The following is a 27,539-nucleotide window of genomic DNA, read 5'->3' as shown; positions in this document are numbered from 1 at the left end:
TCTCCTAGACTTAGTTTCTGCATCTGTAAAATGGGTATTTCATCACCTACCTTATGGGCGGTTTCAAGGATGAGTGGGCAGTCCATGTACCAAAGGCAGAGGAGGGGCTCCGTAAATCTCCCTTCCACCCCATCTTTCCTAACTGGCAGGATCCGCTCCCCCCACCACGGCCTGGCTCCTCTCAAATCGCAGAATCGGATTGGTACAGCCTTTATTGTTTCTCCATCATTTTCCAGAAGAATGGTGTCATCCAGGGGCCATAAGGGATGGGGGAGTAAAAAAATAACACAAACAAACTGAACAGAAAGGCAGGAAGGCGGCCAGAGGGGCTGAGATCGGGTGTTCGGGGCCAGAGGGGGAAGACCCGGGCAGTCAGAGCCTCTTAGCTTTCAGCCACCAGAGTGGAGAATTCTGCAAAAGAAGACAACAGAGGTGGGTCAGAGGTGGGCCGTGCAGCAGAGGCTGGCCGGGCCCTGAGCGCTGGGTCTCCTGCTGGGTATTTTCTCTCGATTCTCAGGTCTGCTGCAGAAGGAAGAGCCAGAGTGATGAAGGGCGTGAGCATGGGGACGAATGAGTTAATGAACGAATGAGTGAATGACTGAAGTGAGTTGGGACATGATGAGCCTACCGTATCTTTTGCCTCACAATGTCATGTCCCCCACAAACGCTCAGTTGTAACAACTACACTAATAATAGCGATGCTGGTTTTCTGAGTGTTTATCCCATGCCAGCCACTCTTCTAAGCGCTTCATATACAGTGTCTTTTTTGACTCTGGCCATAATCCTATCATGTGCATTTTAGTATGAACCCCTTTCCACAGATGTGGAAACGGAGGCTCAGAGCCCAGCAATGTCTACATGGTCGCACAGCTAGTAAGAAGCAGAGCCAGATTCAGATCCGGGTGTGTCTGACTTTGGACCCTGACCTGTTTCATGGTTTTGTTTTTTTTTTTTCCTTTCTTTTTAGGGTCACACCCGCAGCATAGGGAAGTTCCCAGGCCAGGCGTTGAATTGGAGCTGCACCCACTGAGTGGGCCCAGGGACCAAACCCTCATTCTCATGGATACTGATCGGGTTCATTACCACGGAGCCACGATGGCAACTCCAGACTCTGACCTCTTTCTGGCCAATGAGGATCTCCAGCAGGACCTAAGAAGACACAGAGGCCTAGGCCCTTGCCCGGGAATTTCTGATTTAGAAGGTTGGATTGATAAGGGATGAGTTATTTTATTTGTTAAAAAGATGATTTTTTTTTTTTTTTTTTGGTCTTTTTAGGGCCGCACCTGCGGCATATGGAAGTTCCCAGGCAGGTAGGGGTCGAATTGGAGCTGTAGCCGCCGGCCTACACCACAGCCACAGCAATGCCAGATCCTTAACCCATTGAGCAAGGCTGGGCATTGAGCATTCATCCTCATGAATGCTTGCTGGATTTGTTTCCACTGAGCCACAATGGAAGCTCCCTAAAAAGATGATTCCGGTGAGCAGCCAGCTTCAGGAACCACTGTGTGGTCCTGAGCACACGGTCTCTGCACGCAGCTCAGAGGGGTGAACACGTGCAGCTGCTCAGAACGAGCTGGGCTCTGTCTCACGTAGCTCTTCATTGACCCTCCCAAACACTTAGGGAACTGGGAGCCATTGTCCCCATTTTACAGAAGGGAAAACTGAGGCCCAGAGAGGAGACGTGACTCTTCAGAGCCTCTGGGTTGTAAGTGGCTGAGGATTCGAGGTCTAGGGGCCAGGCCCTTTCCAGGTCGGCTTGCCTGCGCATTCACGGTGGGCCCCGCCCCTCCCCAGACGTGTCCGTTGGCCTTGCTTCGCCTTAATTAAAGATGTCAGAGGCTGACGATGACACCAGGGGGCGATCAGACGTCCCATTGAATCCAACTCCACAGAATGAACAAAGGGATGGCCCATCCAGGTGGGAGGAGACGCAGGGGGGCGGAGAGGGTCCCTGCAGCCCAGGAGCTTCTGGTCTATTTGGGGAAGAAGAGTGATTCTGGCAGGAAGTGCTCTGTACTGCTGGCCTGTTCTCTGAATCTCCAGCATGCGGAGGGCATTTGTACCCCAGGATCTTTGCACTTGCCGTTCTCCCCGCCTGGTGTGCTCTCCAGGCTTCCTCACAGCTAGCTCCTTCTCACTCGCCTGGTCTCAGCTCAAAGGCCACCCTTCAAGGGGCCTTCTCTGACCACACTGGTGTAAGTAGTGACCCACCCCTACCCCGATCCTCTTTGCTAACACCATGTTTTATTGCATTCACGGCACTCGCCACGCTCAAAATACTTCTGAGTAAATTCTTGCTTATTCACCTGCTGTCTGCCTCCCCCGTGGAGCATAAGGTTGCAGCTCCCACTCTCCTTGTTCCCTCCATCCTACATCCTGGCTGCACAACTGACACCGAGGGGGGCACGTGTTTGTGAAAAGATGCGAGAGGCACAAAGCCTCTTGTGTTCACAGGGAGAAGAGGGGCTTTCTGTTTAAGGCATCAACAAAACCTTCAGAGGAAAGGTGGCTTCTGATGCAGGCCTGTAAGAAGATGCAGGGGAGTTCCCATTGTGGCTCAGTGGTAACGAACCCAGCTAGTATCCATGAGGATGCAGGTTCAATGCCTGGCCTCACTCAGTGGGTTAAGGATCTGGTGTTGCTGTGAGCTGTGGTGTAGGTCACAGACGCGGCTAGGATCTGGTGTTGCTGTGGTGTAGGCTGGCAGCTGCAGCTCTGATTCAGCCCTTAGCCTGGGAACATTCATATGCTGCACCTGCAGCCCTAAAAAGCAAAAAAAAAAAAAAAAAAAAAAAGATGCAGGACTCCCTAGGAGAAAGCAGATGGAGGGGTCAAGGCTCAGAGCACAGGACACAGTGGGGTGTGTTGGGGAAAGACCTGGTAGCTGTGCTGCGCTGTCCTCTTGCATGATAAGATCAGCTCAGCTAAGGAATCCTGGGCCCCCAAATCTGGCTCTTCCTCCGCTCATTGGCTGTGTGACTGCAGATAAGGCACCTTGCCTCTCTGAGCCTCACTGTCCTACGTGTAAAAGGAAGGAAAGTCTGCTCTACTTCTTGAGTTAGAGCAGAAGAGATCTGCTGGGAGTTCCCGCTGTGGCACAAAGGGTTAAGAACTCGACTAGTTATCCATGAGGATGTGGCTTTGATCCCTGGCCTCGCTCAGTGGGTTAAGGATCCAGCATTGCTGCAGGCTTCAGCGTAGGTCACAGATGTGGCTCGGATCTGGCGTGGCTGTGGCTGTGGCTGTGGCCTCAGCTGCAGCTCTGATTCAGCCTCTAGCCTGGGAACCTCCATATGCTGCAGGTGCAGCCGTGAAAAGAAAAAAGAAGAAGACATACGAGGGAGCCCAGGAGCCCGTCTGCCCCTGTCCCATGTCCTCTCAGCCGTGGGGCCTTGTGTGCTGGTTGGAAGGGACACCGCTCAGCAACCCGGTCTTCTAGACCTTTGTGGAATATGTGTCCTAGGAGAGCCTTCTCTGTTGTTTTTCTCTTCAGGAGGCGGGACGGAAGGCGTTTGCCACCCTTTCCAATATGCGTCTCTGAGATGCCATGTCCCCAGCCTGCCAGACCCTAGGGGGCCTCAGGTAAGTCCTCCTGGGCCCTGGAGACGCAGGGTCGTGCTGTGGGGGGCTGGAGAACGAGGGTTCCAGGCCCAGCCTGGCCCTGTTTGCTGGGAAGGTACCCCTCTGGAAATCAGCTCCCGCATCTGCCTGTGGAGTGAAGGGAGGGGGCGGTACCAACCCCCAGTGAGAGACAGATGAAAAACTGGGTGTGAAGTGGCTTCACAAAGGCCACAAGAGGAATCTGGGGCTCCTTTGAGGGGCGTCCCACTCTCCCTGTGGCTGGTGCAAAGCCCATGTTGTAAAACCCTCCCCGTGTGCTCTCATTATTGACACAGTTACATAACATGCGAGCATTGGGGGTGCTGGACAAGGGGGCCACAAAAGTCCCTGTGCTATTGTTAGAACCCTTCTGTAAAGCTGGAATGATTTAAAAATGAAAAAGTGAGGAAGCTCCCATTGTGGTGCAGCAGAAACAAATCCGACTAGGAACCATGAGGTTGTGGGTTCGATCCCTGGCCTCGCTCAGTGGGTTAAAGATCTGGTGTTGCCATGAGCTGTGGTGTAGGTCGGCAGCAACAGCTCTGATTCGACCCCTAGCCTGGGAACTTCCATATGCCGCGGGTGCGGCTCTAAAAGGACAAAAAGACAAAAATAAAAAATAAAAATGAAAAAGTGAGGAAGTTCCCATTGTGACTCAGCGGGTTATGAGTCCAACTATTATCTATGAGGATGTGGGTTCGACCCCTGGCCTCGCTCAGTGGGTTAAGGATGTGGCGTTGCTGCAAGCTGCAGCCTTGGTTGCAGATGTGGCTCAGATCTCAAATTGCTGTGGCTGTGGCGCAGGCCAGCAGCTGCAACTCCAATTCGACCCCTAGCCTGTGAACTTCCATATGCTGCAGGTGCAGCCCTTAAAAGCAAAACAAATGAAGAAAAACAATTAAATTAGAAAAAAATTAAAATGAAAAAGTGAAAAAACAAAAACCACCTAAACTAACACTGAGCTATCATCGTGGTAATGACCCACCACTGACCCCCTGCCAGGTGGGGGGCTCCTTACCTTTCTGGGGTGCCCCAGGGACATGGACACCACCCTGCCCTCCTGTCCCCAGGTAGTCTCCAAGGACAGGAAAGGCAGGTGGCCTGGATGTGAGGGCCTGGGTAGAGACTCAAGGTGGGAGAGAGGGAGGGTCCTCCTGCTGGGCCTAAAATCCCCAGAATCAAGGGCTGAGCAATAACAGTGAGAGGCAGGAATAGAACACCAAACACTCTAGAGTCCCCTCCCTCCAGCCAAGTGCTAAGGCTTCTCAGCCACAAGCTCCTCTGATCCTCCTGTGCCTCACAGGGGCAAGTGGTTCTTTTGCGATGTCTTTAATGTTAGGACTTTGATTCATATTGTCCGTGTTTATAGAATTAAATTCAGAGCTCCCCCTGTGGTTCAGTGGGTTAAGAACCCAACATAGTGTCCATGAGGATGGGGGTTCGATCCCTGGCCTCGCTCAGTGGGTTAAGGATCCAGCACTGCTGTGGCTGTGGGGAAGGCCTCAGCTACAGCTCCGATGCGACCTCTAGCCTGGGAACTCCCATATGCCACAGGTGTGGCCTAAAAAAAAAAAAGGGAATTTAAAATTCTTCTTTACTGATTGCCTGCATGGGAAGCATTTTGCATTTATCATCTCGTGACATTCCCACCACTCCTCCGTGGGAGAGATGCTTTTGCCTGCCTGTTACAGATGGGGAAACTGAGGCCCAAGAGCTAAGCTGCTTGAGCAAAGATCGCACAGCAGGTGTGATTCAGACTTCCTTCTTTACCCTGGAGGTTTCCGACCTACGTTAACCTGGGTCTGGAGTGACGCATGAGCCAGCTCACTTATCGCCACCCCCATGACTCTTAGCTGTTTATTTACTTGATGGTATTTGGCGCTCTCTGAAATGATCTTATTCATGTTCTTATTCTGGTCAGTCTCCTCTTAGCAGAACGTAAACTCCAGGAAGGCAGGGGGCGCTATCTCTTTTGTTCACCACTCTCCTAGTAAGAGAACAGACCTGGCCCCCAGCAGGTGCTCATGACCAAATGCCAGAGGGGTGGATGGATGGATGGGCAGATGGATGAATGGATGGAATGGCTCCCTAGTCCTCCTCGGGGTTCAGCAAGTCCCGACTTACTGCATATAATTCTCACAACCACGCCGGGAGGTGACGCGATGGTTCCCATTCTAGAGATGGGGAAGTGGAGGCCTGGGGAGGTCAAGTGTCACGGTCACGGGGAAAAGAAGGAGCAGGGGCAGGAGTTGGCCTTCGGTCTTGGGACCGGCCCCTCCACGAAGGTGTTCCAGATCAGGCAGAAGCACGCACTCCCTCCAGCTTCAACCTGCCATTCCATCTGGAAGACTGGCCAAAGCTGGTATAGCCTGTCCTTGGGCACCAGCTTGCTCTGTCCTGGGATAGAGGAGACATGAGTCCACCCACTGACACCAGAGTGGTTCATGGAGTGATTGTCAAGAGGGGAAGTCCGCTCTGAGCATTTCCTGACCTCTACCTACCCCCCAATCCTGACCCTAGAAATTCCCGGCTGCTCATTGGCAAAGAGCCTGGTCATCATTTGCACACCAGAGAGCATCCAGGGCACCCAGCATGAGGGGACTAAGGGGCGCCGACCAGGGGACTCCGTAGTGGCAGAAAGTCCTACATTTTGGAGCCTGACGATGGGAGATGCTTCGGACCAGTTTTCAAAAGCCTCTAAGATCACACGCCTGGGACCCACCCTGAAGCAGCCAGAGTCGCAATGGCCGCATACTCCAGCTTTGTGCAGAAAACACAGGACTCTAATTTTGTCCTCCCAGAACCTGGAGCCAGACACTTTGGAGGCACATTCAGGGCAGGGGTTACCTCCTCTGTACCTCTTTTTCGTCCCTTGGGGCAGAGCTCTCAGGAACCAGCTAATTAACTAACAGCCCTCCTATCCAAAAAAAGACTCCGCTAAAACGTCTAGGTCTCGCCTTAGAGAAAAATGAATGAGCAAGCCTGCAATGACCCTGTTAGGTCTAGGTCAAGTGCTTTGGCAGTAGGATGCTGGGCTGGGGAATGGCCATCAGAGGATGGGGCTCAGGCCTTGGTTCTGCCATTGGTCTGTGTCCTTGAACAAGACAACTTACCCTTCCAGGTCTCGGTTCTTTTTATCTCTGCAGCCTCGGTTCTACAAGATGCCTCTCCAGCTCTCCCCCGGCGTTTAGAGTAAGGGAGCTGGGAGTCAGCCCTGAACTCCCACGTCCTGCTTGTGTGACCTTGGACTAGATTCTTCACCTCCCTGTGCCTCAGTTCCCTCATCTGTAAAGTGGGGCTCCTTGGGTTGTTCAGAGGCACCAGCACTAAAGCCCTTGTCCCCTGCCTGATCGGTTGCCAGCACGCTGCATTAGGTAGCTGTTATCATCAAGATGCTTCTTTAGCTCCAGGCACTTTAAAACCAAGCCTAGGAAATGCTTGGCTAATGCCTGGCACAGGGGGAGGAGTCCACAATTGGCACCGTCACCTTTATTTCTTGGCCTTGTGAGTTGCCACCCCCCGCCACCATCTCCTGTCCCACCTGGCACCTGCCGACAGCCTTCTAGCAACCCTGGAGCTGGGTCTGAATCTTGCTCCATGTCTCCCTGGCTGGGTGGCGTTAGGTCACTGCTTTGCCTGTCTGAGCCTCAGTTTTCTCATGTGTAAAATGGGTGTGATGATGTCTACAGAGCGATCGGGAAGACCAGATGAGAAAATACAGAAAGATGCCTGGCACAGAGCAGATGGCTTGTAAATAGCAGTTCCTTGGATTTCCTCAGCACAACCGGCACAGGTTGGAGCTTTGAAAAACCAGCAGTAACCACAAAACTCCCGACTCTAAGACAGGAAGATGTAAACAGACAGGACATGGGCAGGCCAGAGAGCAAGCAACTGACCTGCCAGAAGTTTTTGACACTATCTATCCCAACCGAGTTAGGAGCCCACCCCTAACACGCCTATCTGAGGACACTCTGCCCCTCAGTTTCCACATCTGTAAAATGTGGAACACAGAGGGACTCCTCATAGGGTGACAGTGAGGTATGGCGCACGCAGTACCACGGTGCCTGGCACACAGAGGGGGCTCAATCATAGCAAGGCTTACTGTTGAGGTGCCAGGGGGTGTGCCCCTGGGTGGGGAGGATCCAGCATCCTCCCTCCTAGAAGAATACAGGTATAGACCCCTCCTGTGCAGAGGAAGCCTCACCAGAGGCCCCTGGGGCCAGCAGTGTCCTCACCATCCAATCAAGAAGAGAGGCGAGGAGGGGAGGGGGCAGAGGGCGGGAGGGCTCGGTCTCCTCCTTTCCCTCAGAGCCTGAAATCAGCCTAATGAGGTCTGTCCCCATCCCAGGCGCTGTGGGGATTGGGCAAAATTAGAAGCTATTGACAGGTGAAAACAGCAGCCGCTCATAGCCCCAGGTGGTGAAAGTGAGAGGAACCTTGAGTCAGCGCCTGGAAGGTTCTCTCCTTGCCTCTGTCTTGATGACCAGGATGAAGGCACCAGCCTCCGGTTTATCACCTCGCCTGTAAATAGCTCCCGGGCTGGGTTTCGTATAAATTCGCATTGCAAACAGGGATCACTTACCCACCCCAGAGGACAGGGAGGCAGGGTCATTCGGGGTCAAGCCATGCGGCCGGCCCAGCCCGGGAGGAGCCGGTAAATAGTCCTGGGGGCACCACCTGTGCCAGGCGCTGCCCTGCGATCCGGCCCGCTCCATCCTCACCCGCTCGCTTGTCCCCGTTTTACTTATCGGAAAACTGAGGCTGAGAGTCCCTGAGCCAGTAGGATTCTAACTCAGGCCTGGCTCGTGGCAGGATGTGTCTCTTTCGCAGAGGTCCGCGTCGAAGGGCCCCGGGTTCTGACTCAAGCTGGAACCCCAGTGGCAGGAGAGGGGACATGGAGAGGGGACATCTTTCTGCCCTCCCTATTGCTCCTTTCGGCAGGAGAGCAGTTGCGTAAGGAGCGCTGCTTGTCCTCCCTTGGCGAAATCTTATCTAGTGCAGCCTGAGGCCGGAGGTAGAGGGACCGTCTGCGCGAGAATCCAAGCGCGCATCTTGCTAAGCGCAGAAGCCATTCATAGCTCAAAGGTCTCAGCTCAGCCTGGAGGCGCGAGTGGCCAAGTCCGGAGACCTGGGTTCCCTTCTCCAAGGGTTTGCCGCGAGACTTTGGCACTTCATGTCACTGGGGCTCAGTTTCCACCTCTCTCCGTGGGAATCACAGACTGTGTCCCCCAGACCTTCCTGAGCCAGGATGAGGATGCAGTGAAAGAGGAGAAAACACAGCACACCTTGGGGCTCTGCCACTGCGGCTGCGGGCTGGCCCTGATGCCCACATCCTGCCCGGCTTGGAAATTAAACTCTCTAGGGGCCGGCGGGCTGGAATTACAGGGAGGCAGGCAAGATGCTCCCTTTGTCCTTCTCACTTTCCTCCCATCTTAGACTCAATTTCATTTCCTCTGAGGATGGCTATCCCACTGCCTTCAAAGGGTTTTCAGGTAGCTTACCGGAGAAAGTACATAAAACAAGAGGAAAGGAACCATTTCCCGAAGACTCACTAATTCTTGCCTTTGAGGGTGGTTATTTTTATCTCTGTTCTGGGAGGAGGAACTAGATGCCCAGAGAGAGGAGCAGGCTTGGCCGTTCACACTGCTGGGGGCTCGCACTCTGCAGGTTGTCTCTTCTGCCTGACTTCAGGAGTTCCAACCCGAGGGCTTCGTCCCTCCCTCTCGCCTCTCATGTGAAATAGGCTACTTAAGGATAACAGAGAACAGATTCTGCCAGAAGGAAGCAGAAAAGACAAATGCCTTCAGGCACGTGGAACTGACTGCAAGGATCAGGCAATAATTATGACTAAATTTTTCAGCAAGGAAAGCAAAAAGCAAACTGCAGTCTCTTGCGCTGGAACAGGCTTGAAGCCTAAGAAGGTGGATCTGCCAGGAGGATCAGGTTCCAGGGAAGGTGTTTAACTAGGATTGCGGGTATGCAGGTGTGTGTTCCGGGTGTGTAGCTGTGTGGCTCTTGTCTACAGCACGCTGGGGAAGAGGAGCTACTTGGAGTGAGAGTGTCAGGTTCGAAGCAGGACCCTAATGCTGAAAAGCTGTGTGATTCCAGTTTCCTTGTCTGTACAAGGAGGGCTTATCTTGTGATGCTGATGTAGGGACTCAGGGAAGTGCTGCACGAATGGTGCCCGCTATTCCCAACAGCCGGCACGGTCCATGCAGGCAGGTACTGGGTATGCAGAGCCCAGGCTGGGGACACAAGCAGGGTGGTGGGGAGTTCTGCCTGGACCCCTGAGTCTCCGTGTGGGCTCTGCTACTGAGGGCCCCTGGGCACGTTACTAAAGTGCTCAGTTTCCTCATCTGTAAAAGGGAAGAAGGATGGCATCTGCTTCCTGGGATGATGATAAGGCAGAGGTTCTCAAGGTGTGGTCCCTGGACCACGAGCTTCACATGGCAACTTAGTGGACATGTAAGCGCTTGGGCCCCACCCTGGACTGAAAGGCGTCAGAAACTCTGGGGATGGGGCCCAGCCATCTGTATTGTGACAAGCAACCCTGATTCTGATGCCAGGTCCTGCTGGAGACCCACCGTGGGGAAGGACAAGCACTTGAGAGGGAACCTGCCACTGACTAGTCTCGCCTGTTACTGGTGCCTGGGTGTGGGGGCACCTTCCACCTCTGTCCAGCTTCTCTGTCCTTTTAGGTCTTAAACCCCCCCCTTTACCAGCTCTGCCCCAGCTTTTCAAGGGTGGCCTTTGAGAATCAATCGACCACATCCATTAAAAAGTCTTCGAGCTTCTTGGAAGTATTTGCCCAGAGACAGGAAAGCAAAGGGTTATTATTAGAACTTTGTTTTTCTACCCACCCGCCTCAATCTGGGATCCTAAAGGACCTGGTAAGTCTCACTCACCCTCAGAAGGACAAGCATCTAGAGACGGAGGCAGTACCCCCTGGTTCTAGAATCCCCCATCACCTGCTACATGCAAGCCCCCAGCCCAAATGGGTCCGCACTCTTAGCCCATGGACCTCTCCCCATACACCATACTTCCTCATCACTGCACCCCCAAAACTGGACACATATGCATTTATTCATTCATTCAGTTTTTTTCGGCACACTTTTCTTGTGTCCCTACTATGTGCCAGGCCTATTCTAGGTGCTGGGGCCAGAGCTGAACAAAATGAAGTTCCTGCATTTGTGGAGCTGGACATGAATCCCCAGGAGAAAGAGAGAGAAGCAAGCAGTAAGCTGATAAAGAAAATCATCCATGGTAGATACTCTTTGACTTTGAATGAGAGGGTGAATGAATGAATGCATGAAGCAGGAGGCACAGGGCATGTGCTTTGGATCCAGACAGACCTAAGCTTAGATCTTGGCCTTGTCTCTTTCTAAGCATGGGCATTTGAGCAAACCCTTAGCCTCTCTGAGCCTCAGTGTTCTCATCTATAAAATGGGGACAGTGGCAGTAAACTCAAAGATAGCTAGGGAGATTAAATGAGTGTTATGCTAAGCACAGCGCCTGGGACACGGTAAGGGGCTCCATGAAGTTGACGCCATTGCTATCATTACTCGAGGTCACAGAGCTGAGCCTCGGTGCCTGCCTGGTCCTCTGTCTAGAGGTGTATGCACTGGGGCACTTGGGGACCCCAGTGACTAGCCGGTGATCGGATGCCTGATCTTAAAGAGCAGGCACCTGAAGGTCAGAGGGGCTCTGTGACTTGCCCCAGGTAAGGTGAAGGCGTCCTCCAGCTGGTGGGCAGGGCTCGGGCCCTTTGGCCTATAGAGAGAGTAAGCAGCAAAGCAGAGCACCTAAAATAGAAAATTCTGGATCCACAAAGGCATCTCAGTGCCTTGTGGGCGCCATCACCTCATCCTTCCTGTCGCCCTCCTGAGAAAGCACTGTGTTTGCTGGTGGTAGTGGGGGCGGGCCCATCGGCATCTTCCCACCTCAGAAGCACAAGGTGTGGGCCCCACGGCCTGGGCGATCTGTTCTCACTGGCCACTGCCTCTCTCGCCACCCTGTTTTGTTCTGCTCTGACTCCCAGACCCCTACCAGGTCGGCCTGAGCGTGGACTGGGCTGGCAGACAGACCTAGGTTTGAATCCAGTGTCACCCTGGGCACTGGAGTGGCTCTTTCTGCACCTGCACTTATGCCCTCTGTCATCCAAAGGTCCAGTGAGGTGACGCTGGGCATGCATTACTCACCCAGTAATAATTCTCTCTGCCTTCCCACCCTCAGCAATCCAACCTTCTTGCCCCTTTCTAAACACGCTCTAAACCTCCCGGCCTTAGTGCCTTTGCTGACGGATACCTACGCCTCGCCTGGACTGCCCTCTGCTTGCCCTTCCGGCCCACGCAGTCCTGCCAGGGGCTCCCTCTCCTCAGCGCTTGTCTGTACCTCCCACCTCTGCCTGGTATTACCGTGTGTCTGTGTCTGTATCATAGAGCTGTGAGCATCATGCGGACAGAACAGAAATAGCCTTATGGCCGCTGTTTACTGAGCACTTACTGCGCGCTGGCTGCTGCATTCAACACTGTCATACACCATGTCAAGGAATCCTCACAAAACCCCAGCGAGCTAGGTGACGCTTTGCCCAATTTAAAGAGGAGGAAATCAGGGCTCAGGGGCACCCAGCCAGGAGGTGGTGCCTCTGGGCCAGATTCCCCTTTGCCTCTCCCGCTGCCACTGGCACAGGTTTGCTACCCAGTCGGTGTCTGCTGGGTCTGATGGAACAGTTGAGTTGGCGCTTTAAGATCTGAATTGGGCAGGGAGGGAGGGAGGAGGGGAAGCAGGCCAGGAGCTGGCCTGGTTTTTCTTCATTGTGTAGGTTGCTGTGGGCAGCCAGCCATGAAGACCCTGCCTAGGGCTTCTGAACTGTAGCATAATGGCTGCAAATAAAAGTAGGGGGAGGTCCAAAGGCCTGGGCTGGGGTCGTGGTGGGAACCGGGCTCGGGCTGGAACCGTCTGACCCGTGTCCGGGGGAGAATGGGGGTGCGGGGGAGGTATGCCATTCCCTGGAACCGCCTAGACCAGGCACCCGTTCCCCTCTAGCACCCTCCACTGCTCTGGCTCCTTTAAAACCGCCTCCCTCCTTCCCAGCCACAAGAAGGGCAGCGGGCAGCGGGAGGCCCAGCGCCTCATTGCACCTGACCTTGCTAGAGTTTCTCCATTCTCCTTTCCGGCATAAAACTTTAATAAGCCATGCCCCTGCGCAGAAGCCTTGTACTTTTCCCCAGGCAATGTGGTGTCTAGAGCCACTTAATTTTCACAAAGAGCCCCAGCAGATCTTAGGTTAAAACTGTGCACCCCCTTTGTCAGACACGGGAGCCTAGGTGTGGAGAGGTGATGTGGTCAAGGTCACAGCTGGTGAAGGGCAGAGAGCAAGCAGAGCATGGGCGCTGGACGTCATACCCAGGCCAGAGATGCTTCTTAAGTGCCTGCTTTGGGTCAGGTATGGGCTAGATACTGGGGATACAAGGACGAAAATCACGTAGTCCCTATTAAAACATTAGTTAATAAACATGTATACAGCACTTCCTCTGTGCCAGACTCTCTTCTAAACACATCACACACGACCACAGCTAATCCTCCGACAATCCTGTGAGATGAGAAGGGTCATTATCCTCAGTTCAGAGAGGAGAAAACTGAGGCTCAGAGCAGTTACACGAATTTCCCCAAATCACACAGCTAGAAGGTGGCTGGGCTGGGATTTGAACTCAGACAGCACAGGTCCGAGGCCAAGCACTGACCCACAGTTTTCTCTTAAACCGGTAGAAAGGCCCATCCCGTGGACAGGCACGGATGTGGCATAGGAGGTCAGAAAGAGACATCCAGACCTGTTTGGACATCCCTGCTCCACCGCTTAGCTCTCTGAGCAGGCCACCCACCTTCAACCCCAGTGCGCCCATCTGCAAAACGGAGATGGTTCCCAGGGATGTTGTGACGCCGAGAAAGATCACGCTGCTGGGATGTGTTCTGTGAATGCAGGTTAGAATGGGCAAGGATGGGGGGTAGAGGACCACCAGCCCGGCCCCTGTTCTGAAAGCAAAGCTTGAAAAGCAAGGTCAGACCAGATATTCCTTTTCCGAATTCCGATGGATCCCCTGTTTTTCCTGGCTCTCCCACGATGCTACGATGGTATATTTGGGAGAATCCCAAACAGGTTTTGAGACTTGAACTTACCGGGCACCCGGATAAGACAAGGAGCATAGGAGATAAGGACTTTCCATCCCTGGAAGCTGAGAACGTGAGAGCCAGTAGGGCCCTTGGGGAATCAGTTGGCCTAATCGCCTCGGGTTACAAATGGGAGACTGAGGCCCAGGGCAGGACAGAGACCGCCCAAGGTCACAGAGCCAGTTTAGGTAGCACTGGGACCAGAACCAAGGCAAAAGTGCAGGGAAAATTCAGCAAAAGTTCCTATTTCTCCTGGGTTCCTTATCCAAACAAACAAACAAACCAAAAAAACCTATTCCTTTTGGGTTGTTCAAATCCAGAAAAAATATACCACTTTTCTTTGCCACACTTACATGATGGAGCTCTCAGAACTATATCATTAGTCTTTTTTCCTTCTAATCTTGGGGAGTAAAGGACTCTCCCTGCCCTTGACAGAGGGACAGAACTCTGAGCTTTCAGCATCCAGACATCACGAGATCCAAGATGTGCTCAGGTCGTGACTACTCACCGTCAGCCCCAATCTTGCCATCCCCGTCCTTGTCTCCAGCAGCCATCAGCGTCTTGGTTTCTTTCTCTGACAGGTCTCTGGCATCTGGGGAGAAGCCTTTCAGAATGAATCTGGGGCGGGGGGGAGAGAGAAAGCCGGGGGGAGGGAGTCAGGGCGGGGTCACTTGCAGGAACACCCTGTGCACGGTGGCCTGGCATCTGCACTGGGGAAGTGGGCAGCCGGGACAGGCAGCAAGCAGTGAGCATGCATGGCGCTGCGCTGGGCCAGGTGGCCCGAGCTGTGGCTGTGCGTCTTCTTGGGGTGGGCGTGCAGAGAAGGACAGGCTGTCCTCAGCAAAGGGTTGACCTCACTTCAGCCGGGGCACCTGTATGTTTATTTATTCAGCCAACGCAACAAACACTAAAGTGTCTCCTCTGTGCCAGGGCCATGCTGGAAACAGGGGGCATGGAGACGATCTTAGGAAGCCACCTGAAAAAACCAGGGAGGAGGTCAAGGGCTTCAAGAGAGGCCACACAGTGTGGGGACGTACAGACGGGGCTGGAAGGATGCGCCCGTCCCACCTAGGGGGAGGGGAAAAGTTGGAGGTTTTTTGGAGACGGTGATGCCTGGAGAGTAGGTTGGAGTCAGCCTCCGCACTTGTGTGCATGCATGCACATTGGCATGGGAGGGCAGAGAAGGTTCTAGACAAAGGGTACCCTTGAGGGGTGGTTTGAGGGAGAGACAGGATAGATGGAAAAGTTCCTGCTTGAAAGGCCTCTCTCCACACTCTCCCCCTTCCCTTTCTGACAAAATCCAAAGCAGTTTTGGCCAGCAGGTAACTTAAAGCACAGCCCAGGCAGCAGATATGCATCAGGTGGCCGAGAGGGTTATGGCGAGAGGTTTTTTTCTGATGTAATTTTGCATTTTCCTCATCATAACCTCTTCTCTGCCCTGCTTCCAGGACTCCTGAACCCCCCAAAGCAGGTTCTGCATCCCTGCCTTGCCCAGAAATTGCTCTAGCTACCCTGGTACAGAAGGGTGTGGGTCTGCTGGGTGGTGGAAGGTGCCTTTTAGAGGAATGAAAATCAGTGAAATACTCAAGGGAGCGCTCTTTGTCTTGCCTGTGGTGTTAGGCAATGAGAAAAATGGCCTCTTGGCTTGTATTAAATTATTAAGTAGCATCATTCCATTAGCAATATTAAGTGGCTATAATTTAACCTAGTTAGCTGCACTTTCTGCTGAGGATTTTATTCTTCCGGAAGCCACAATGGTCAGGCAGTGTCATTTTCTGTGAAGGGTGCGGCGAGAAGGGCGGATGGCAGGGAACTTGGAAGCAAGAGTCCCAACCCCCACTCCCTCTCCCAAAGCGCCCCCACCCCCCACCCCCATGGGCCTCAGTTTACCCCAGCTCCTCCTCCTCAATGAAGCCGCTCTTGTCTTTATCCAGGATGTGGAATACCTTCTTCACATCATCTGGGCTCTTTTTCTTCAGGCCAACCATTTGGAAGAACTTTTTGTGGTCGAAGGAGTCGACAGCTAGGGGTGGGGGGTGGAGAGGAGGGGGTTAAAATGAGGACAGAGAAGGGACCTGGAGAAGGGCGGGAGAATGGGGGTGTCCCAGCATTTTCATCAACTCTGCTGGGCGGGTCCTGGGGGCGGGAGGCGGAGTGCCTCCACGGGAGGGCTGAGGGAGCCCAGGCCAGGAGAGGGGCCTTGGCCCAAGGTCACCCAGCCAAGGGCGACAGAGGTGGGCTTGCACCCAGATCGCCCTGGCTCCCTAGTTGGCCCCCACCCTCTGCTGTACCCTTCCCTAATGGTGGGGCTATCATGTGATGGCAGAGAGGGGCTTCCTGGTTCCCGTGAAGCCTTTCGGTGGTGGCTGAGCAGGGGGACAGGCAGGGGAATTGAAAGTGGGGGGAACATGATGTGTGTGTGTTGGGGGCAGGGGCGGGGGGGTTGGCCTTTCTCTTGGCCATGGATTGTGTTGCCAGAAGATCAACCCAGAAAGGACAAGTTTCCCTCAAGGTCACAGAGTGGGAGGAGGAGGGGGAGGACCCAGAAGTCCTGGCTTTGCTGCAGAAATCCCTTCCGGTGGGAAGGGGGGCGGGCGTTGGAAGACTCTCCAAGAATTCCCAGTTAGGTTTCTTCTAAGAGGGAGCAAGTGGGTCAAGGAGAAGTGGGTGGGTTATTGCAATGCCCTGGGAGGGTGGCTTCCCAGGGTTTCTTCATGCCCAGGGGAGGGGGCGCCACACAGAAAGGAAATGGGAGCCCTTCTCCAATTTTTCTATGTCCTGAGCTCCCTTTTTAAGGTCACCTGGGAAAGGAAACAACCTTAGACCATAACTTACATGCGTGTTGGGAAACACTAGCGTGAGGGAACAAGACCTAGGGGTGACCCCCCCCCCATGCTCATCCCCTTCTGCCCTGCGAGGTGACCTTGGGCAAGTTTCTGGCCCTCTCCCTGCCTCAGTTTCCCCATCTGGGTGATGGGAGGGAGGAGCGAGGTAAGCGGCTAAGCGCTCAGGTCCAAGGGCAGCTCAGAGTGGCGAGACTGCCGGCTTCCCTCCCTTGGTGCCTGGGGAGGCTGGAAGTTGCGAGCTGAGGATGCTCAGGGCAGGGCCGGGCAGAGCTGAGCTTTAGGGAAGGTCATCTCCCTCTCTCGCAGGTCGGCAGGGGATGGGTGGGCTCTGAGCCCCGGAGAGGGGGCTTGGGCTTTCCGGGGAGCCAGCAACGAGTAGCTGGGCAAGAAGAGTCCTGTCCAGAAATGGGGGTCTGGGAAAGGGGTCGCGCGAAGAAGCGTGCCCACTTACAGCCCCCTCCAAGTGCCTGGAAAAGGAAACCCCAAGCGCGCACAAGGACCCAGAGGTCCAGCTTTCGACCCCGGTCTTTGCCCCTTGTCCGGGATCCGAGTCCTCGCAGCGCGGCCACCTGGCCTTTGGCGCCCGCAAGTTTCGGTTGTCCTGCAGGGCGCGCGATCTCTCCGCCCCGCTCCCTGCGCCAAGTCCCGCCCGGGCAGAGTTTGGGAAATACCGTGGACCCCCTTCCACGCTCCACCAGCGCCCCGAAAGATGCGGGGGCAGAGGAGCGCTGGGGCAGACTGGCCAGCCGGGGGACTCCGCGGGGTGCAGGGACCAGGGTAGTGGATGAGGGGCGAGGGATGCGGAGGGGAGCGCGCTGCTCACCGGTAAAGGCCCCCACTGCCTTCTTGATGTCCTCAGCGTTGAGCAAGTCTGTCATCGACATCCTGCAACTGTTTGAGCGGGCAGAGCAAGTGCGAAAAGATTAAAAAGTGCTTTTCTCATCATTTCTGCTCATATGACCTGCGCTGCAGTGCCGCGCGCCGGGCGCACGCCCGCCAGCCTGGCGCAGAGCCAGGGGGCGCGGGGCTCGGCGCACAGCCAGAGCCGCTCAGTCCAGCCGCGCCGCCGAGCTGCGCGGGCCTGGCCGGGTGGGCGAGCGCACCATCCCGCTGCCGCTCCAGCCCAGCCCCGCCGGGGGTCCTAGGGAACCCAGGGGCTGCGGCCAGGGCCCCGGGGAAGGGGCACCTCAGATTTACGGGGCGCCCGCCTCACCAGCTGGATCTGGAGAGTTCTCCTGCCGTCAAGGGCACGCAGGAGGCGCCAGCCTGATGAGGTGCAGGGCCCCTGGACCCGCGCATCTCCTAGGATGTCCCGCCGCTTCAGGGAGGACACTGGGCCGGCAGGGGCCAGGCCTACACCTGTGTGGGCCCCTTGGCCCTGCTCCCATTCTCTCTCCACTCCTACCTCAGCCTCCTCTCTGTCTGTCCCGGATGCAAATTTATGCTGCAAAGGCAGAGCGCTGAGATCTGGAAATCTGACCCACAGGACACTGGGAGGGGGTGGTACTGATAGCCGGTGCTTGGCCCTCTGTGGGTGCCCCATCCCACATCTGGTCAGGGACGTGCAAACAGAGCAGTTTTTTTTTTTTTTTTTTTTTTTTAATTTCTTACCCGACTTTTCAAGGAACCCTTCTCGGATGCCCACTTAGCTACCTGCTTTCCTGGTCTCCTGAGCCAGAGAGTACAGTGCGATCCCGACTCCTCCCTGACGGTGTTAAGCCATTTGGGGAAGGGGAGGGTGGGAGAGGCCTCTTGCCTTTCTTTGCAACCCCCCCCCACACTGGGAGACCAGAAGGCCAGTGCTTGAGGAGAGGGTGGCACCCTCAGACCACACCTTGGAGACAGCCTAAGCCAGTTTCATGGCCTGAACTTCATCTCTGGGAAATGGGACACTTTCTAATCTTTATGTAGCCAGAGACAAGTTGCATTCTTTCCCACGGTCCCCCAGGGGTTCAGGCTGCAACTAGCTGCCTCTAGAGTGTGCTGAGCCCTGGATGGGGAGTCAGGAGGCCCCGGTTCTAGATTTGGGGCTGCACAAAGTCCCTATGTGACCTTGGGTTGTGACCTTCATCTCTGGGCTTCAGGCTCCCTCTGCTGTGTTGAGGGTGTTGGCGGTCCCTTGAGGTGGCATCTTGAGACTCCAACTTTAAGGGGTGGGCGAGGGCTGCCATGGTGGCCCTTGATGGGGGTACCGGGGAGAGTGGTCTTGCTGCCCAGTAGCTCAAGTTCCCTCTCACTCGCTGTCAACGCTGTCTCCCTCAGCTGGGCGCTGGATGGCTGCCCTTCCTGGAAACCTTAGGATGCTGCTGGCTCCGGCTGGCCCCCTCCCTGTGAGTCAGCTCCTTCGGGTGACAGTCCGCCAGCTGGCTTCCAAGGCACCGAGGCTGCAGCTCCTGATCTGGCCTCTCTCCGGGGGAAGCCTTCCCCGGACCCCTCAGCTGCCCCTGCTGCCTCTGCCCCCAGCTGGGCTGTTAACTTGGAGATGCTAAGCTTCTGTGCTAACCTTTCAATCTCCTGGGCTCAGTTCCCTCTGGAGGCCTAGTTGGAGAACCTGCTTCTGCATCTGAAGGATCCTTAGGCTACACTCGTGGGGAAACTGAAGCCAGAGAGAGTCAGTAAGTGGCTTAAGAACACACAGCAAGGCAGTGGCACAGAGGGAGCCACTCTCAGATCCGCTCACTTCGAGTTTGTCAACCAAGTTCATGCTGGTCCAGTGCTCAGGACCCAGCGCTATCAAGTCCCACGTGTCTGAGCCACAGAGTGGCTCCTGCAGTCCCCAAACGCTGGCCCCTGTGGCAGAGGCTGGAACCTCGACAGAGGCCCATTCCTCTCCCTCCTTCTTCCATCTCTCCCGGCTGCAGAAGCCGCCCATCAACTGGCACCCACTCTAGGCCGACGTCCACCCAGCCAGAGCATCAGATGATGTCGTTAGGTCAGCCTTTCCGCGTTCCCGCCCCGTTCCTCCTGCCTCCGCTGCCCTGGCACGGGCCTCCTCACCTGAGCCCGCGGATGTCCGGCTCTAGCCATCTCGTTCTACAGGGAAGGGCTGGGCCTCAGGTCCCACCAGGAGTTAGGATGGAGGCCCCAGGAACTGTACTCTCAGGCCTGGACTCCACAGCGGCCCACCTCTCGGCACCACCCCCGCCCCGGGCCATGTCCCTGGGGGAGGGGACCTGTGGCTGTCCCCTTCCTGCTGGCCTCCTTCCCTCTGCATGCCTCCATCCTCCTCCTGCCACTCACCTCAGGTGGCGGTGGAGGGCTGGGCCCTGCACTGAAAGGCTGGGCCGGTGGGAGGTCCCGTCAGGAAGTGAGCCTGGTGGTGGGATGGCCACCTATATAGGCCACTGCTCTGGCTATTTTGGGAGGTGGTGCTCCCCTCTGCCCCCGGCCCCCTCCCCTTCCGGTGTCAGGTACTTCCCAACCCTGGTGCTGGGTGTCTGTATCACATTCACCCTCCCCAGGCCCATCGAGCCAGGCCTATTAATAACCCTTGGCCCCCGCCTCCCTCCAGCACCCAAAATCGAGGCTCAGGCAGGGCTCTCCTCTTCCACGAAGCCTTCCAAGACCCCTTTCGATGGCAGTAACGTTTCCAGCCTCCAAAATCCTACAAGGAAAGGAAGAGAAAAAGCGAGCAGCGGGAGAGAACAGGAATTGTCTTTCATGCGTGGGGCTGGCCTGGGCTCCTGTTCATACACCATCTTCTTACCACAGCCTCACAGCGCAAGCCTGGTTCCTCTTTCGTGGGGGAAGAAACAGCGCAGAGATGTTAGGGATGCCATGATTATGTATGTATGTATTTATTTATTTATTGCTTTTTAGGGCTGCACCTGCAGCATATGGAACTTCCCAGGCTAGGGATCGAATCGGAGCTATAGCTGCCGGCCTGCACCACAGCCACAGCAACACCAGATCTGAGCCATGTCTGCAACCTACACCACGGCGTACGGCAACGCCGGATCCTTTATCCCTAGTGAGGCCATCGCTCGAACCCACTCAGTTGGGTTCATAACCTGTTGATCCATATCGGGAACTCCCTGGATTCTGTGATTGAGTCAAAGCTAGAGACCTGGAGCTGGACGTGGACCCAGCAGTCTCAGGAGATGAGCTAATGCCTGCCAGAAAGGCACTCGCTGCGTGTTCTCTGACCAAGTCCTTCCTCTCTTTGCATCTCAGCCTCCCTGCCTGTAAAATGAGCTTAATCAGGGGCAAGCTTGGCTCTGTAGATGGCCTGGGGGATCCATGAACCCCCCGAATTTACATTCTGAAAGTCACCTTCAAGGGCTCTTTCGTGAAGCAAAGGCCCACGGGTCTCATGAGACTTGCACAGGGCTCTCTGGTGTGGTCTCTCTTGGATCAGAGAGGACCGTGCAAAGGGTGTGTCTGCAAAAGCATGAGTGAATTAATCAATTTAATACATATTTATTGAGTATCTAGTATGAATGCCATGGAAGTTTCCTCTTCTTGGCCCCGGCCTTGAAAAGAATCTCCAGGGTGCTGACATTGTCAACAGTGTGGTCCAGTCCTTGACCATGACATTGAGAGGCTCGATCTCCAGGCAGAGGCAGATTGGGAGAGAAGCTGCACCAGTCCTTTGCTGAGCATTGGCTCCAGGGGTAGAAGGAGCAGCGGGTGGACTGGATTCGGAAGCCAGTGCTGGAGCCCGGATGCGTAGTGCTGGGGGTCTGGGCTAGGGTGATGGTAGTGACGTCAGGGAGGGGTGCAGATTTAGGGTAGCATCTCCAAGGTGACTCTCCCAGACTTGGGGGCTGTGATGCACAAGATGGACAAATCCAAGCTGACTCTAAATTTTCAAGCTGGGGTTCACTGGAGAATGGCGCTGCTGCTTTTGAAGGTGGTATGTCTGGGGAGAAAGTGGTACCCAGCGAGGGAGATGCTACACTGGAGTTGAGAGGTCTAGGCTGTTTGAACTGGAAGAGGCTCCATAGTCATAGATACAACCGGGTGAAGAGACCAGGGTCAATGCGAGAGATCAAATCGTACAGAGCAGCGCCTGAGCTAGGAACCCGTGCTGGCTTTAGGATGCCCGGAGGATATTCTGGTGGAGATGCCCATGAACTCTGAACTCTGGGGAGAGGGTGAGCTGGACACAGATCTTTGGTGGTTATCAGGAAGGTCAAGGAGTTGAAGTCCCAGGCATAGCTGAGCTCTGGGAGGCAGGACTGCAGCTGTCTTGAGGACCAGTCCTCAAGGAAGATCCCTGGCCAGGGTCTGGGAAAATAACCAGAATGCTGTGCCAGGGACAGTGTACGCTGCATCATGCTTTTGGCCTTGTGATCCTCCCCCACTTTCAAGGCAGGCATTGCCGTCAGGATTTTCCTAATGAGGGAACAAGTCTCAGAGAGGTTAGGTGAATTGCCTAAGGTCACAGAGCAGAGGTAGAACTTACACCCGGATCTCTCTGACCCCAAAGCCTTTGCTCTTTTCCACTCTTCTGGCTTGCTTCTTGATGGGACCGACAGAAGATACACACTGAGGGCAATGCCCTTTCCCCACCACGAGTGCCTTCTCAGGAACTAGGATGGCTTCTTCTCTGTCCCCATAGGTCTTCTTCACGTGCCTGTAATGAAGCAGATCTAGATGCGCTGAACCATATCGCGTGATGCATTTATTGAGGACTGACTGTGTGCTCTGTGCTTTATGCACACCATTTCATTTTACTCTCATGATCACCTTCAGAGATTTAAAGAAATAAGAGTCCCAGAGAGGTTTAGTGACTTGTCCAAGGTCATGTGGCTAGTAAGTCAGTCAGCTAAGATTTACACCCACGTCTTTCCAGGAGTTCCTGTTGTGGCTCAGCAGGTTAAGAACCCGAAGAGCATCCGTGAGGATGTGGGTTGGATCCCTGGCCTTGCTCAGTGGGTTAAGGATCTGGTGTGGCCATGAGCTGGGGCGTAGGTTGCAGGTGTGGCTCGCATCTGGCGTGGCTGTGGCTGTGGCTGGCAGCTGCAGCTCCAGTTTGACCCCTAGCCTGAGAACTTCCATATGCCACGGATGCAGCCCTAAAGGGAAAAAAAAAAAAAAAAAAGACCATAAGTAAATAAATAAATCAATCCAGGTCTTTCCATTTCTGAAGCATTTTTTTTCCCCCACAATACTTGAAAGTAGGGTAAGGATGTTCTAAAGCCTGAATAGAATATCTTGAAACATCCACGTTTTGTTTTGTTTGTTGTTTGCTCTGAATCTGTACTAAATCAAGCAGTTCTCACTTTGTTAATTTGATTATACAAGGGCCTTGGTGATGGAGAATGGGTTTTTCAGGCAGGCCTTTTTTTTTTTTTTTTTTTTTTTTGTCTTTTTGTCTTTTTTGTTGTTGTTGTTTTTTGTTGTTGTTGTTGTTGTTATTGCTATTTCTTGGGCCGCTTCTGCGGCATATGGAGGTTCCCAGGCTAGGGGTCGAATCGGAGCTGTAGCCACCGGCCTACGCCAGAGCCACAGCAACGCGGGATCCGAGCCGCGTCTGCGACCTACACCACAGCTCACGGCAACGCCGGATCGTTAACCCACTGAGCAAGGGCAGGGACGGAACCCGCGACCTCATGGTTCCCAGTCGGATTCGTTAACCACTGCGCCACGACGGGAACTCCCAGGCAGGCCTTTTTTGACAGTACGTTACAGAAAGCCTAACTCAGGCTGGATTTATTCTGTAACTGTATATGGCGATGGATGTTAATTAGACTTATTGTGGTTATTATTTTGCAATATGTACAAATATTGAATCACTATGTTATACACCTGAAACTAATATAATGTGTGTCGATTATATCTAAATTTAAAAAAAAGAAATATTCCATGCCAAAAAAAAAAAAAAAGGCAAAAGGGAGATTTATTGACTCTCATGACTACTAAGTCCAGGAAGGTTCAGGTATGGCTTGGTCCAGAACTCAACAACTGCCGTGAGAATATTGTTTCTATTTCTCAGCGATACCTTGTACTTCATTGGCCATCTTCTCATACTGGCTGTCCCTTGAAGGTTACAAGACTCCCCCGCAGTGCTGTAAACTTTCAGGTCCATGTCCTGTGGGGATAAAGGAGTTCAGTGTCCTAATATCTTGATCAAAATCCCCAGAATTGAGTTTCAGTGGCTGTGATTAGCTTGGTTTGGTCATACACCATCTCTGAACTGGTCACTCTCAATTGCAGGGGCGGCCAGGCCTGGGCTGCAAGGCATCTTTTTTTTTTTTTTTTTTTTTTTTTTTGTCTTTTTGCCTTTTTCTAGGGCTGTGCCCACGGCATCTGGAGGTTCCCAGGCTAGGGGTCTAATCGGAGCTGTAGCCACCGGCCTACGCCAAAGCCACAGCAATGTGGGATCTGAGCCGCGTCTGCAAACTACACCGCAGCTCATGGCAATGCTGGATCATTAACCCACTGAGCGAGGCCAGGGATGGAACCCGCAACCTCATGGTTCCTTGTCGGATTCGTTAACCACTGCGCCACGACGGGAACTCCTGCGAGGCATCTTCATGTCAACACCATGGGACCTGCGTGGGGAGAAGGTAGTGGATTCTGGGGGGTCGAAGTCTTGAACTCTTCATTGTGCGAGTCTCTGGGAGGCAAGGGGCACCCAAGCGTGCCAGATACTAGTGTTTATGCCCCAAGTCCTTGGTGAGTTTGATGGTAGAATACGTGAACTTCTAGAGGAGGATTCTCTCTGGGGCCCGAAGTGGCCTTTCTGAACTTGAAATCTCCAACCCCATCCTGAGCCTCATGAGGCCTAACAGGCTGCTACTTCCATCCCCATGGGACTCTGTTAAAAGGGAGAAGGAGTGCCCAGTGGAATTTCCTCCTAGATGCAGGGTTTCTTCTTCTGACCAGTGATGAGATGGCTGGATAGATCGATGGAGGTCTTGTTCCCACATTGACCTCGGCTTTTCTATCCCCTGGTCCCCAAACTGCACCTGGCTTTCAACTGAACACTTGCTCATATACATTACTAAAGTGGATCCTGTTATCCTCTTTCTACAGAGGACAAAAACCTGAGGCCCAGAGAAGTTAAGTCATTTGCCCAAGGTCACACAGCATCCAAAGACTGAACCTGGTCGGTCTGCCTCCACCCCTGCCCAGTGCTCTCCCCTAAGCCTGCTCTGGCCTCCCAGCTGGTGGAGGGAAGGAGACCAGTGTGTGTGGGTCAGCAGTCTCCTCGCTGCTGTCTGCCAGGAGACGAGCATTCAGCTGTTAGCTTCGCTGGTGATATTTCATTAGTTCACACTATTTCCACCTGCCGTGGCCGGGAACAGGATACAGAGTTCCTCACGTCCAGGGCCCTGGCGGGCTGGGTGGAGGCCATGGCATCTAATGATATTCATGAAGTCAGCCCTGTGAGTTGATGGGTATTCCCTCCAAGGAATCTTGGCCCCATTCCTCGCAGCCAGATCTTGAGCCTGTGGCCTTGTTTCCCCTCCCGCCTCTCACCTGTATTTAAGCTCAGTTTCACCCTGAGAGAGGCCAAGGGGTTTGAGAGTCCTTGTGGGTAACATGGGCATGCGGGTGGACAGCCTTGGGTCCCTGCCCTGGCTCCTGCCACTTACCCATTGCGTGACCTTGAGCCAGTCGCTTCACCTCTCTGGGCCTAGGTTTCTTCATCTGTAAAATGGAGCTGAAGAGGCAGCCGTGGTGAAGAGTAAGTGAGACGCTGTCTGAATAAGGGATATAAAATCCTACACAGGTGAGGAGTTCCCGTCGTGGCTCAGTGGTTAACGAATCTGACTAAGAACGATGAGGTTGCAGGTACAATCCCTGGCCTCACCCAATGGGTTGGGGATCTGGCGTTGCCGTGAGCTGTGGTGTAGGTTGCAGATGTGACTTGGATCCCATGTTGCTGTGGCTCTGGCGTGGGCTTGGGAGCTACAGCTCCGATTAGACCCCTAGCCTGGGAACCTCCATGTGCTGTGAGTGCAGCCCTAGAGAAGGCAAAAAGACAAAAAAAAAAAAAAAAAAAAAAAAGAAAGAAAGAAAGAAAAGAAAATCCTACACAAATGATGCTCAGAGTGGTTATCATTGTGAGGGATTTACCCTTGACCCAGTGCTGCCACTGGGAGGACCTGGGAGGAGTGGCTTTGTGGATAGAGAGGTGGAGAACCAGGGAGGGCCCGCCCCTGACCACTCCTGGCTTTCCTAGGAAGGTCTCTGAGACCAGTGTCCTAGTTGGGGAGGTCAAGAGCTCCCGATAAGGGAGGAGGAAGAACTGGAGGATGTGAAAGGTGGAAGGGTCTGAGGCCCCTCGGGACCAGGGTAGTGCAAGATGGGGCTGGGACTCTGACAGGTGAGCTGGGGTTGAGGCTGTAAAGCCGAGCTGATCGTGGCTCTTGGCCACCCGAATTTGTGTCCCTTCCTTGAAGACTTCACCCCATCTCAGCGGTGCTCAGAGGAAAGCGAGGAAGAGTTTGGAGTGACAGGGAGGAGCAGGGCAGTCAAGGTCATGGCTATGGAAGTTGGAAGACCTGGTGAAAGCTGTTAATGGGCAGAACTGGGGATTCTTTCTTCCTGGGTTGTTCTGGGTGATGCGGGTGAAGAAGCCGAGCGAGGTCGGTCTGAGAGTTAAGAACCCTCTTGACTCCTAGACACCTGCCGATGTCAGGGGAGTGGACCACATGCCTCCTGGAGCCCAGCTCAGATGGATAAAGCTGGCCTAGATTCCTAGATTCCTTTCTCACACTGTATCTCCATCAGTCCACTTCTACCTCCATCCCTTACTGCTCCCATCACCATAACAACCCACATCCCATAATGAAGGGGTAGAAGGATCACTGAAAGAGGTTTTGTATTCCTGTGTGTATATGGTGTATGTGTCTGTGGGGTCTTGTGTGTGCACCTCCAGGGGGTGGGTGATAAATTTCCATGTGCTTTGGGGGACTCTCATCTTCAGTGGCTCTGGGGAGCGCCGGTGCCTGGGGTGCCTGGGAGCTCCGTCCCGGTGGGGCCAGGAGCTCTAACAAGCCACCTGCATCCTCTCCAGCATCTGGCATCTTTGCATCAAAATCCAGTAAATCCCAATGCTCTGAACTCTCCCACAGCAATGAAAGGAAACAAAGGACCACTCGAGCTATTTATCTGTTCCGATGTGTTACGGACTGAACTGTGTCCCTCCTCCCCCAGATTCACCTGCTAAAGTCCTAACCTCTAGGACCTCAGGCTGTGACTGTATTTGGAGGGAGGGTCTTTACAGAGGTCATTGCCATGAGATCACTGGGGTAGGCCCCAATCCAATGTGACTGGTGTCCTTTATTTTGGTTTGTTTTTTGTTTTTTGGCTTTTTTAAGGCCGCACCCACGGCACACAGACGTTCCCAGGCTAGAGGTTGAATCGGAGCTATGGCTGTTGGCCACAGCCACAGCAACGCGGGATCCCTGACCCACTGAGTGAAGCCAGGGATCGAACCCACATCCTCATGGATACCAGTTGGATTCATTTCCACTGCACCGCAGCAGGAACTCCTGGTGTCCTTCTAAGAAGAGGAAGTTGGGACACAGACACACAGAGGGAAGGCCAGGTGAGGACGCAGGGAGGAGCTGGCCGCCTGCGAACCAAGGAGAGAGGCCTCGGGAGAAGCCAACCCCGCCCACACCTTGATTTCCGACCTCTAGCCCCCAGGACCCTGAGGACATAAATGTCTGCTGTCTAAGCCGGGGCCGGGGGTCCTTTGTTGTGGCGCCACCAACAGCAAGAGGCTGCTGGGAGTTCCCGTGGTGGCTTGGCTGTAATGAACCCAACTAGTATCCATGAGGACGTGGGTTCGATCCCTGGCCTGGCTCAGTGGGTTAAGGATCTGGCGTTGCTGTGGCTGTGGTGTAGGCTGGCAGCTGCAGCTCTGATTCCACCCCTAGCCTGGAAACTTCCATATGCTACAGGTGAGGCCCCACCCCACCTCCACCCCCCCCCAAAAAAAGAAAGAGGATGCCGGAGGGGTTG

At 54.2% G+C, this 27,539-nt stretch overlaps 2 protein-coding genes across 13 annotated transcripts in view; one reads left to right on the top strand and one right to left on the bottom strand.

Moving 5' to 3' along the window:
* The window catches only part of NCF4 (neutrophil cytosolic factor 4), a 115,833-nt gene that overhangs the window by 20,357 nt on the left and 67,937 nt on the right, over nucleotides 1–27,539 (top strand). For 7 of the 10 annotated variants that reach the window (XM_021091535.2, XM_013997543.3, XM_084955436.1 and 4 more), the window contains exon 2: nucleotides 3,494–3,582. The exons of 2 other annotated variants lie outside the window; for them this stretch is intronic. The gene's annotated coding sequence lies outside the window, so the exon portion shown is untranslated. Of the gene's footprint in view, nucleotides 1–3,493; nucleotides 3,583–26,890; nucleotides 27,121–27,539 lie in introns of those variants that run through there. One more of the 10 variants, XM_084955423.1, reaches the window with a different exon arrangement.
* PVALB (parvalbumin) lies at nucleotides 187–18,082 on the bottom strand. 3 transcript variants are annotated; one of them, XM_021090960.2, is made up of 5 exons: nucleotides 18,019–18,082; nucleotides 17,437–17,504; nucleotides 15,658–15,790; nucleotides 14,276–14,385; nucleotides 195–411 (listed from the first exon to the last, which is right to left on the bottom strand). In XM_021090960.2, the coding sequence occupies exons 2-5, from the start codon at nucleotides 17,495–17,497 to the stop codon at nucleotides 383–385; spliced, it is 333 nt and encodes a 110-aa protein (XP_020946619.1). In that variant the 5' UTR covers nucleotides 17,498–17,504; nucleotides 18,019–18,082; the 3' UTR covers nucleotides 195–382.

This window comes from Sus scrofa, chromosome 5 (assembly GCF_054392235.1).
Source record: "Sus scrofa isolate SSC_HxYL_T2T_F1_AM1 chromosome 5, Sscrofa_HxYL_maternal_Yorkshire_Landrace_v2.0, whole genome shotgun sequence".
Classification (NCBI taxonomy): domain Eukaryota; kingdom Metazoa; phylum Chordata; class Mammalia; order Artiodactyla; family Suidae; genus Sus; species Sus scrofa.
Note: the sequence above shows the minus strand (reverse complement) of the source record. Positions and strands in the feature narration are given on the sequence as shown.

Bases quoted from the DNA above. Each gene is read 5' to 3' on its own strand.
- PVALB (XM_021090958.2), bottom strand. From the start codon at position 17,912: ATGCGCGGGTCCAGGGGCCCTGCACCTCATCAGGCTGGCGCCTCCTGC. The intron at 14,386-15,657 runs GTAAACTGAGGC...CCCCCGCCCCAG, and splicing joins ATTGAGGAGGAGGAGCTGGG to ATTCATTCTGAAAGGCTTCT. The intron at 412-14,275 runs GTGAGTAGTCAC...CTTCTTTTGCAG, and splicing joins TGGCAAGATTGGGGCTGACG to AATTCTCCACTCTGGTGGCT.